The 12,119-nt window shown below is 37.4% G+C and overlaps 1 protein-coding gene across 1 annotated transcript in view; it reads right to left on the bottom strand.

Moving 5' to 3' along the window:
* rtkn2 (rhotekin 2) overlaps positions 1-2,969 on the bottom strand; it is a 5,696-nt gene extending 2,727 nt beyond the window's left edge. The window contains exons 1-6 of the mRNA XM_014031410.1: positions 2,804-2,969; positions 1,605-1,804; positions 1,340-1,386; positions 1,192-1,245; positions 971-1,088; positions 582-782 (exon numbers count right to left, since the gene is read on the bottom strand). Of these exons, the coding sequence (XP_013886864.1) occupies positions 582-782; positions 971-1,088; positions 1,192-1,245; positions 1,340-1,386; positions 1,605-1,804; positions 2,804-2,965 (782 nt within the window). The 5' untranslated portion in view covers positions 2,966-2,969. The remainder of the gene's footprint in view (positions 1-581; positions 783-970; positions 1,089-1,191; positions 1,246-1,339; positions 1,387-1,604; positions 1,805-2,803) is intronic.
* Between the last annotated feature and the right edge of the window lie 9,150 nt (positions 2,970-12,119).

Below are 12,119 nucleotides of genomic sequence, written 5' to 3'. Positions count from 1 at the left end.
AGAATTAGGGGACCTAAATATTTGAGTTAGTGCTTTAGAATTAGGGGACCTAAATATTTGATGCAGTTAGTGTTTTAGGGCTAGTGGAACTAATTTTTAGACAAGTGCTGCCCACCACTGTGTACAATTAATCATCGGAAAAACAGTTGAAAATTAATATTTGCTACTTTGCAATTACTACAAGTATTCCCATGTGATGATGTTTTGTGCTCTTCAACTCCCAGCGTACTGTTTTAACCTGTTTAAATGAAGACTTTAGTTTGCCTGATGATTTGCAAATATGATTTTAGAACACAGGGTAACTGATTTAAAGTCAAAAAAATTTAATTTCTATTGTCATTTATTAATTGTTATTGGCTAAATACCACAATTATTTTTTTATTCTTTTGCCAACAATGCCCAAGAGGTATCCACAACTACAAACATTTATTTAAACCTTTGGTAAAATACACACTAAACATGATTTCTCCCCCCATTCCCTTTTTTTCCTTCATTTTCAAATAAGTTCCAAACCATAAAAAAAAAAAACTAACAAAAAAGTAAGCGACTATGTAATATTTGTTGGATGACATAATACATACGAGGGTAATGGATTGTTCTGCAGAAAAGTGTCAGGATCAGGAGCGTCCACCAGGGAGCAGAGCTTCTTTCCAGCGTTCTTCCCAAAAGAGCCGCGGAGCTTCTTCGCCAGTTTCTTTGGCGTGTTTACCAAGGTGAGCTCCTCCTCCAGGGAGCAGCTCCACAGCTCCACTCGCAGATCAAACTCGGGAACTACGTCTTTACTAAAGGGATGAGATTAACCACAAAATATGAGGAAAAAAACAATCAAGATGGGTTAAGATTAACAAACTAGAAGGAAAAACATTCCTAATTTCAGATTAATCAATGTTTATATGGGGGGAAAATTATGTTGAGCATTCGTTCCGGAAAGAAATCATGCAGCAGAGTAAAAGTGACAAGAAATATTTACAAGGCGGTGACTCCTTCAAAGCAGATGTCGGTGACGGATCTGTCCACCACGACCATCTCAGTGTCAAACACCTCTGAGCCAATCTGCATCAGACAGAACACCGCCACCCGACGAGAGCCTACCGGACACACGAGACACGCAGCAGGTGTTAGTGCAGGACGCTTATAAGAAATAACAAGAGGGAAAGTTATAGAACATGAGAAGCAGAAGGACAGACATACTCCCTTTATTATTAAAGTGATCCGAGTCCTTCCACAACAGAGGAAATCTCAAGCCTAAGTCAGAGAAAATAAAAAATGTTAATTTGCCTAAGAATACCGCAAGAATATCAATTTCTGATTGTGCTACGTATTTATAAAACATCATTACCAGTCACTGCAATGGTCCCATTACAAGGCAAACGATCATCTGTGCAACTGCAACAGTGTGGAACAAGCATTAGAATTCAGATGCAGAAAGTTTGTTTTTAAAATTGCCTTTTCAGTTTTTCTATCATTTCTTTCACTTTACTTTTCCCATCAGGGTTGCAGTACAGTTTTAAATTTTTACACTTTAAAAAAAAATCTGTTATAAAATGTGCAACTTAAGAGAGTTTTTCATTAATAAAAACCACAGCGATGAGTGAAGTCCTAACCTCCTCTCTACCCTCATCGCACCCTGCTCCTCTTTCTTCCTCTGCAGCTGTGCGAGGTAYGTCTTTATCCTGGCGTTGCAGGTCAGCAGGTTCTTGGAAGCGTTGAGGACCTGCTCTCTCTTACTGCAGGCGAGCAGCAGCTTGTAGGCCCCCTCACGCATTCGCATTTCAAAGTCGAGCTTCTCTTGAACATTAGTGGTCTTCATGGACGAAAATAGAAACACGAAAGTTATCAATGACTGAGTGAAACAGCAAAACTGTCCCAGTTAACTTGGTCACGGCAAACACTGTTTAGCAAAATCAAACTATGGGTTTTAGTTTTCCACATAAAAACTATCTAAAGTATTATAGAGATTTTTAAATTTAAGATAGATGGCATGCCATACTATTTAATTGTAACAATAATAAAAGGAAAAATAACTTAATTAAAAGCAACTTTTGTGGTAAAATAATGCATTCAATAAATGAGAGTTTATTTTAAAAATAGTAGTAGTTGATTTTAAATTGATGCAACACAAGTTGATATACCACTATTYATACACTTGTATTTGTTTACTCATTCTGTTTTATTTACTGGTCGTCCACACATGTTCATTCTTTTTATCCACATGGGGGTGCTGTTGCACCTTAAGCATCCCGACTTCCCAAGGTCTTGGTTAATTATTAATTTTGATTGGTGGGGGGCACATTAATTCAAATATAAAAGCATTTGTGTTCTGAATGCAGCTTTATGATGAAATCGTTCTCATTTAAATTCAAAGTACTTYTTCAGTGAATTTGATATACAATTTTGATCTTTGTGATGGATTAATTGTAAGTTACAGCAGCCATTTTTATAGGCAAATTTACGTTTTTTTTTTCTGCAATGTATTATTTTGAAAACTGGAGCACTATTACGCGTTTTAACGATGAAAAGTTAATTTGAGCGACGTTTGAGGACGAAAATAAAGAGGTACACTTTGCACAAAATCAATGAAAGGCTCAGGTTTCAGGAAGCGATGGTGGAGTGGAGTTGCTTTTAAATAAAGTTTGAGGAATAACTGGGGAATATAAAAACACAGTCTATTTAATAGACATGCTATTAAATTTGTATRATAAACAAGCAAATATTGTCTAGTTCGCATTCATTTGGTCGAAATTTAAACCTCGGCAAATGACAGTAAAACATACAAATCCGTCTTCAGCCTCTTTAAGCGTACCTCTGTCGGTAAAAACAAGGCGCTCTGTCGAATTTTCTTTCGTTTAATCTCCATATCCACGGCAGAACCGGCGGATATAAATGACTTCGAGCTGCCGTTTCGTTTTGAAACTTGAACGTCCCGCTGGTCGTCCATGTTTTCTGTCCATTCGTTRGTCAACATTCCAGCTGCGCCCCTTCAACCGATATGGAGCGGTTCGATTTGATTCACCCGAACTACCGGAGAAAATAAAATCAGCACAAAAAAGTACGAGCGGTTAAAACGTGTGCTTTTTTTGCTCTACTTTGTAACATGTTTTCGAATATTTAATTCAAAAATATAAATGTATGGATTCGTAAAAACTATTTAATGACATTTAAAGATTTATTCAGTTAAAATTTTAATTGAAATTCAAGCACTGATGCTAACATAAGCGTAGCATATCAGTTTGTAAGACTGATATGAAGCTGCAATTATAGACTTGTTTAAATATTGTTTAATTCAGATGTGATGTTCCTTGAAGAAAAAAAAATGTCTGCGCAATTTTTAAAAAAGGATCCAGGTTAAGGGGGCGGCTCATCCCGGTAACAAAACCCAGCGCTCCTACGCCTAAAAAAATCAGGAACGTCATTACGTCACGGTGCGTGATGTGATTTTGAAAACGTAACGCTTTAAAAACATTTCTTCTTTGTTTTGTTTGTACCTTTGACGGTAGTTTAATGTAGAACTGAGATTTCTCTTCGGAATAATGATAGCCATATTTAAATAAAATAATTAAAACACAGTTTTTGCTTAAGAAAATGCGTTTTGACAGGTTTGCATTGCATTTCTACGAACTAGTAATTGTTTAAGTAATGCACATCTTTACAAATTAAATTTAACATTTATTTTAGTTATAACCATTGTTGATGAATCCCTGCCCTCTTCGTTTAGAAAAAAAACATGCAGTAGCAGCAGCAGGTATACATAATTTCTGCCACCATATAACCAAACACTAATTAGATGACTGAAATAAACTAAGTGACATCAGTGGAAATCAATCTTAAAATTTACTGACATTAAACAAAAAATCTTTATTCAACATGTTATTAAGTTAAGGTAGAGAAAAGTAATTCATGCAGTAAAACATAACTATTTCGACCCCTCTGTGGGTCTCATCAGGCAGTGATGGCCTACATGTGCATTGCAGACATGTAGGCCATAGATACCTCCGCTATAGTTGTTTTGTTTTGTTTTGTTTTACTTAATTTTGTTTATTTTTTACTTTTTTGGGAGATGTGTGTGTGGGAAGAAATTGAAGAAATTGTTTTATCGCGAGATTTCTTTTTTAAAAACTCGATTACTAGGTAAAATTAGCATATTTCACAACAAAACAAAATAAAGTATTTTAAAACACTTTGGAAATAATTCGTTGATAAAACGAGAAAAAAATCACCACTTTAAATGGTTTAATTATCATTTTAAAGTTATTTAAGCAATTTTTTTCTTTTTATGTTATGTGTTTGTCATCATTTAGAAACAGTTTAGATCAGGAAAATATGACTTGAATCCATATCAGTCATCTTAATTTTTCAAAAGCATTTCTCTCTTTCCTTTGCGTGTTCAATAGTATGGAAGCCCATTTCCGCCACCCTGATAAAAAAATAAAACTTGTATCTCATAATTATGACTTAGCTATCTCATAATTATGAGATACTATCTCATAATTATGAGATAGCTAAGTCATAATTATGAGATACAAGTTTTATTTATTTTTTTTATCAGGGTGGCGGAAATGGGCTTCCATACAATAGGAACCATATAAACAGTCTGTAAATCCTGGAAACCAGAAATTGATTTCTATAATGAACAAGTTTTTTAGCCGAACTGATGTGCTGTGCCAGCTGCGCAGGCAAGGTGGTGCTGCAGTAACAAAGAGCTCGGAACATGACTGGTGAGGTCCAGGAAACCCGCCCACCTGGTTCTTGAGGCGGCTGAGTTGGAAGCATCCACGTTTTGGAAGTGTAGACGCAGGCGCTGCAGAGGATGAACAGAGACAAGTTAGCCAGAGAAAAACATAAAACACCGGAAATGACGGAGGTTAGTTTCAAATTAAAAGATGCGTTTTAGTAACTGGAAAGGAAAGCATCTGCTGTAACCTTGAGTCAGGCAGTTTGTGTAGAATTATGTCAAGTACACGGCCATCTGTTGGGCATTTTCTGTGAAACTCTGTCAATCTCCTTCATAAAATAAAAAAATCCAAGTTAGGAACTTTTTTAAAAAACATTCAAATATTTTTTTCTCCAGTTCTGTTTATTTGTTGTCTGTACACTAAATATGTGCAAATAGGATCCATATTATAACCCGTATTATAGCAGTTTATAAAGGACAGAATTGTTTTACTTTTTGAAAATAAATTGTGCTTTTCATTTATTTTTATTTTTATACCTTGCCTTATAATCCATTAGATACATGTTTGTTTTGTTAATGTATTATTTTAACTTTTTAAAACTTTACATCATAATTTGAATTTGAAAAAATATACTATTTAAATGCAGTGTTTCTAGCTTTTCCATAGTTTTTACATCTGATCAATATTTGGAATACCATTTTTGGCACTAAACAAGAAATGTCAAAACCTTCATCATATGAGATATTAAGTCATAACAATAACTTGTGGGTTTGTGTTTCATATTTGGGACATGGCCCATCAGTTGTTATTACGATTCAAAATCTTACACTTATGTCCTGATGCATCTCAGTAATCCAGGTAAAAAAATCAAAAAGAAAAAAATTGTATAGGTCTTCTGGACGGGTTCTTCTCTAATGAAACGTTTCGTCTCTCCTCCAAGAGACTTCTTCAGTCTGAGAGTTTCAGGCAAAATTCAGGCTTTTAAGCCCTGCCTCCATGTGACTGATACTCACATCACATGGCTATCATTGACACCTAATTAACACTTATTGTTAACAGGGGGTGGAGTGATACTGGCAATGGCCGCGCTGTAGGAGGGGGACAACTGAAAACGGAGGCCTCCACCTCTGTTTAAYGATGGACGGTCTTTCTTCACAAAAATGGTTTCTTTTACTCCTCTCTCAAACCAACGTTCCTCTCTWTCAAGAATGAGAACATCCTCATCTCTGAAAGAGTGACCGCTGGCCTGTAAATGAGTGAAAACTGCAGAGTTCTGGCCATTAGATGTAGCTCGTCTGTGTTGGGACATTCTTTTGAACAGTGGCTGCTTTGTTTCCCCGATGTATAACTGGTCGCAGTCCTCCTGGCACTTAACAGCATATACAACATTGCTCTGTTTGTGCCGGGGCACCGGATCTTTGGAGTGAACCAGCCTTTGCCGTAATGTGTTTTGGGGTTTGAAAGCCACTGGGACATCATGTTTAGAAAATAAACGTCTCAGTTTCTCCGAAACATCCACAACATACAGAATAACCACTGGTTTGGGTCTGGGTTTGGGGTCTTCATTTTCACCTGAAGGTTGCATGGAATCCTGTCTGTGTTTCCTGTCTGCTTTCAGGAAAGCCCAGTCAGGATAACCACACTGCTCCAGGGCCTGTCGTGTGTGTGATTTATCTTTCTGCCTGGCTCCTGGGTTTGTAGGGACACTGTCTGCTCTGTGGTACAGAGTCCTGATCACTCCTAACTTGTGTTCCAGTGGGTGGTGGGAGTCAAAACGCAAATATTGGTCTGTGTGGGTGGGTTGGCCATTGCCAGTATCGCTCCACCCCCTGTCAACAATAAGTGTTAATTAGGTGTCAACGATAGCCATGTGATGTGAGTATCAGTCACATGGAGGCAGTGCTTAAAAGCCTGAATTTTGCCTGAAACTCTCTGACTGAAGAAGTCTCTTGGAGGAGAGACGAAACGTTTCATTAGAGAAGAACCCGTCCAGAAGACCTAYACAATWTTTTTCTTTTAGATTTTTTTTGGTTCTTACACTTATGACTTTGAAACTCGTGAATATTTTTACCTTTTTATGGTGGCAGAAATGGTCTTTATACCTAGGTTCAGGTAGTTACCGTATGTTTATTWAAAAATGCTCATCTCATGAACTAAATGATTTAAAATGCTCACTGGAGTTTGCATCTGTATTTATAAAAAAATACTCTTTTTCTAATTTAGATTGCAGTCCACAATTTTTAAACCACCAGTATTTTTGCCTGCAGGTAGACAAACTTTATTTTTTATTTCAAAGCGGTCTGGATATTGTTTGACTAAATAAAGTATGTCTCCGCATCCTGTTTTCTCCTTTTTTTTTTTCTTTTATTCTGAAAGTTGTGACCGGAAGCAGTTACTCGTGGCTCGCGCCGCCGTTATTTTGCAGGGAGTAGCTTATTGCCGAGCAACGGAGGAAGGGAAGGCTAGCTCTGTGGAGGCAGGGCTGGACACACACACACACCTTCAACAGCGACACACAGCAAAAACAGCAAAAAGAAAAGGGTGAGTCACAACTAAACCTCGGTTTTGTGTAGGAAACAGTATAATAAATACACATAAAGTAGATTTGTGCTCGGCAGTAGACCGTTTTGATGAAGTTACGGTAGAGAAAAATAGAAATAGTCGATTTCAGCCCTTTTTTTTGCTGCACATCCTGATTCAGAGCGCTTGAATTGATTCGAAATTCCTTCTGGCGACACATTTATTAAACCACTTCTATTTTCAAACCATACAAGCTTATTAGAATTGACTGCACACATTTTTATTAGCTATACTGCTCTGAAAAGTAACGGCTTGACACTGCTGGCTAAGTGGATGGCTACTATTGTGACTGAGCTGCATCATGACGAGCCTGCCCTGCTCCTCCTTTGTATAACGTCCCAGACTCACTTTGTTACTTTTATTAAAACGCTGGACACGTTTTTTGTTTGTTTGTTTGTTTGTTTGTTTGTTTTTACTCACTGATTTTATTCAAGTCAGTAACACTCTTGACTCCTTTTGGATCAGTTGCATCCTTCCGTGGCCTCTTGCACATCACTGAAGGTCGTTCACACATTGAGCGCTTTGTTTATCTTTTTATGAAGAAAGGCTACCTCTGAGGGCCTCTTTAAGCCTACAAATATAGTGCCTGGAGGATTGATTTTATCAACAGATAGTTCAGTATTTATCACAAATGTAGAGTGTTTTTGCCTGTGTTTGGACCCCCTCCTCATTTTCTGTGTAGAGGCTTTGTTTTTGTGGGGCAGATGTTGCTGGCCTACATCCGCTCTCTTTGTGTTCACTTTGATATATATTTTTTGCACCCATTAACACATCAGCTGTCAAACTTTGACAATAAAATTAAAGGAAAGAACTGCTTTMGATCGTTATAAGCTATCTAAACTGTGACATTGTTTCAAAAAATACGTTTTGAATAATAAAAAAGTTAAAAGAAATTTGCGCATCTTGTTTGGTGTGATTGTTTTTGTTAAAATAGTAGTTTGTTACACTACCGTGATTGAGTCTAAATGGTGAAAACCTCATGCATAACAAATATCCATTGTGGAATTAAACTGATATATACTTGGAGAGATGAAGAGTGTGTATCTACTTCTGTAAGATTTATTTAATTGTTTAGGTTTTGGCCATTAAAATGCACATGTGTTACCATACAGGCTGGTTTAGTTCCTCGCTTTTTTCCCCCTCACCTCCTTTAGGTTTCTCTCTGCAAATGTGGCTGCTGGCAAGTTTGTTCGCTCCACAGGCAGTTGTATTAGAAAAGAAAAATCTGTTTCTGTGCTCGCAAAGAGGAAGCAGCAACAAGCCTGCTTCGCTCCGTCTGCATGTGAACCTCACAGTTAATCAAATTAGTTCCTAAAATGTTGTTGTCTGCGCTGTTTGGTCAGTTTGTGTCCTGGTATATGATGAATGTTAACTTTGACTAGACTGGATGAAATGCCTTTCCTTTTGAGTTTTGCCAGCAGTCCTGTGTTTGTTTTTAGCTTTTGAGACGGTCGATGAAAGAGCAATGTTTTCTTGTTATGTTTCATTCTCTGTTCTAAGTTTTAGCCGGGACTCGTGACGTTTTGGTGGACTATTGTCCGGCCTGCTCCTGGCTATTGTGTAAAGTAGGAAGTTTAGGAAGTGAATTCGTTTCACTTCAGCGGTAAGAAAGTATTATTTGTGACTGAAAAACAACTTAGCTYGGGACTTGATGTCTGAGTTTGTTCCATTTTATTCGAGACATTTAATAAACATGCGGCGTGAAGTGTCTTTGGCTAAAAATAGCAATAAATCTCACTTCTGTTATCTGCCAAGGAGCGTTAATGAGGTTATGAGAGTCAGATATCTTCTGGAAATGTGCAGAGTCAGAGAGGGAATGAAAATAGGTAAATAAATAGACACATAGGTTTAAAACCTGAAGAAGAGAAGCAGAGCGACATGACCTCTCCCTTGTTATGGAACAACAGGGGTGTTGTGCTTTGTTCTTTAACATATTAGCTTCTCAAAATGGAAAACTGAACACATTTGTTTTTGGGGTGTAACAGACTCTACTCCCCTCTGAGTTTCCTTCATTATGTGCTGATCTTTCCACAGCAGATATTGATCTCATCCAGTCTCTATTTCYAATCTTCCCCTCTTCCAGCCCTTAATTGTTTTGTTATGCTAACCTTTTTTTTAACCTCCCGAGTGTCAGTGTGGATTTCAACGTGTGTGAGAGAGAGTTCACTATTTTTTTTTCTGCTGCCAAAGCTATTTGTTCCGGACAGCATAAACGTTGGTGCCATAATCATCATGGCAGGGTTGCTCAGAGACTAATGTTTCTGTTAAAGAGCCACAAGTCAGTCATTATCAGCTCAGCAGGAGCCATGAGTGGTCTCTGCAGAGCAAATGTATACMTAATGTACTGGAAAAGTCTTATTCAAGGGTACACATAAATGTAAATGTGTTAACACATTACCAAGATTTCTAAAACTAGAGTATACAGTTTAATGTGTTTCAATATTTAAGTTATGCACTCATCTTTTAGAGAATTAATCACATAACTACACTGTTTGTGAGTCATAAGGGTTATAATTGTGGATTATTGTTAATACATGTTTTATGGACTCTTAATCATTACGAGTGCTTGTTCCAAAATAGTAAAGACTTTACTTCCAACCATTGTGCCCAGTTTAATGCTTCATTTTTAAATCTCTGTCTCTCAGAATCGTCAGCATCTGTGAACTGTGAAAATCCATATGCAGGTCTGCAGGGCCGTCTGAACACATGGGTGACAGAGCATGTGGTGGGTTTACGTCTTAAAGCCGGGGGGGGGTGGTGTTTGGAAATAACAATGAAGCAAGCAGGGCTCATGCTGGTTTAATGGAGGTGTTCGCTTGTTAGATTTCTTTTCCTGCCAACTGTTCATGTGATGCGTGTGGCCGATTTTTCTGCACCATATGGTCTTTTTTTTTGCTGCATTGGACAGTTTTATTTTTTCACCACCTTGCTGCATGGACTATCCCTGCTATGATACGTAAAGCTATAAATAGATTTTTTACAAGTATTTGCTGACTTGTGGCATTTACTGACAGAGTTATGATTTATTATCTCTCTATGGTTTGATCCTGCAGATTAATGTTGCGTTTATATTTTGAGTGGCAGCATTCATCAAAATCTTTTTTGAAAATGTTATGCTGTGTGCCATAATAGATYGTCTTCCTTTGGTACCTTTTTTATGTTTAAATTGGACATTTTATCTTTCATAATTCCAGATTTAGAAAATCACGGCAACGTGACCCACTTGAGCCAAGGAATCACATTATTTCATTGGTTTTTTTTGTTTGTTTGTTTTGGTTCTTGGACATTAATTAAAGAGTTGAGTGTAAATAATGCTCCTGATCCTATTTCCTTCTATTTGCACAAGTGTTATGAAGTAAATCCTTTGAGGTAAATCCTTTGGGTAAGCATGAGTTTAGAGGCTGAATGAGCATCTTTTTAAACAGTAAAGTAAGATTGTGAAAGAGGAAAATAAAGTATCATTTCAAAAAAAAATGCTGAAATCTGAAGACCAGCAAAACCTAGCTCATATAATTGATAAAACGTTGTCTAGTAAGTGTCTGGAGCAGATCATAGAAAACCCCTGGATAATATTTCTTTGTCTGGTTTGAAGAGGAACAATAGATGCTGTTCACTTTAATGTCTGCAAATCTGTAGGAGAGCCGCTGGGGACGAGAGTAGCCTTTGTCTGTCTGTCCAGAGCCTACTGTCTGTCTCCTCTTAAACATTGTTTTGATTGTACATCTTTGTACCCCTCAGGGTTTGTACACCTTACTGTGCCCTGAATACCTCTATTAAAAAAACCCTTTATGTTCTCTAAAAKAATTCTTGATAAAAGTGTTCAGTGGGTTTTTTTTACTTTGTTTGGCCATATTAAAATAAGGACAAATGACAGTATCCAGCACTGCACATAGATGATTATTATTTATTTTTAATATGTAATGTTTTTACAAAGCTAGTTGCTGCTTTTGAATGTAGCTACAATAACATTTTTTAGTTCATGCACACAACCCCACCCTTATTGGGTTGAAGCACCACTCTAATCATAAGATCATGTGGAAAAAAAAGCATGACTAGAGGATGAGTTGTCTCTGAGCTCATCTGTCTTTTCCTCCCTAGTTAACTCCCTTTTACTGGTTTCTCTTTAAAACATGGTTTGCACTCAGTTTGTGTTTCCTCTCTCAATAAAATGAAATCGGTTGAAGTCGTAGCAGTGATGTGATGACTGGGCAGTGAAGCAGCTGTTGCGTCACCCTGATACTTCAGCCAGATGCTACGTGGAGAGCAGCAGTCTGCGCTGCAGCAGGACATACAGTATTAGTTGATGACCATAAACACTGACTTCACTTCCTGTTCTTCAGCTAGTGTTTGCGATTGGCTGGTTTAAAAGCGGAGGGAAGGGATTTGAAATGTTAAAAAAGAAACAGCAACAGAAGGCTGTTTATATAACTTCCTGCTGCACAGTAGATACAAACATAAAAATGATGAGTCATGGCTGATAAACCTGATTATCCTTGCTTGCTTTATAATCATCCTCACTTATTTATTATAACAAATAAACTCATTGAGGCTCAGACTCGTGTTTCAAATGTGCCACATGCTATTTTTGTAACTGTGATATGAAATTACAGTTTGCTCTGTGAATATTAGTTGGCAATTTTTGTGTTTTGTCCAGTTGTAGAACAATAAACACATGCAGTGGAGGCAAAGACAAGTGTCCTCAACAAGAAGTGTTTTATATTCTCCTTGTCTCTCCACTGCTATCTTCTTCAGACAAAGAATTCAGTCATCTTGGATTAATCCTACTCTTTCATTCCTCATTGCTCTCTCGCTCTCTCTCTCGTGTGTGTGTGTGTGTGTGTGTGTGTGTGTGTGTGTGTGTGTGTG

Source organism: Austrofundulus limnaeus, unplaced genomic scaffold, assembly GCF_001266775.1.
Source record: "Austrofundulus limnaeus strain Quisiro unplaced genomic scaffold, Austrofundulus_limnaeus-1.0 Scaffold0, whole genome shotgun sequence".
Taxonomy (NCBI): domain Eukaryota; kingdom Metazoa; phylum Chordata; class Actinopteri; order Cyprinodontiformes; family Rivulidae; genus Austrofundulus; species Austrofundulus limnaeus.
The sequence above is the reverse complement of the archived record's forward strand: the minus strand, read 5'-3'. Positions and strand labels throughout refer to the sequence as shown.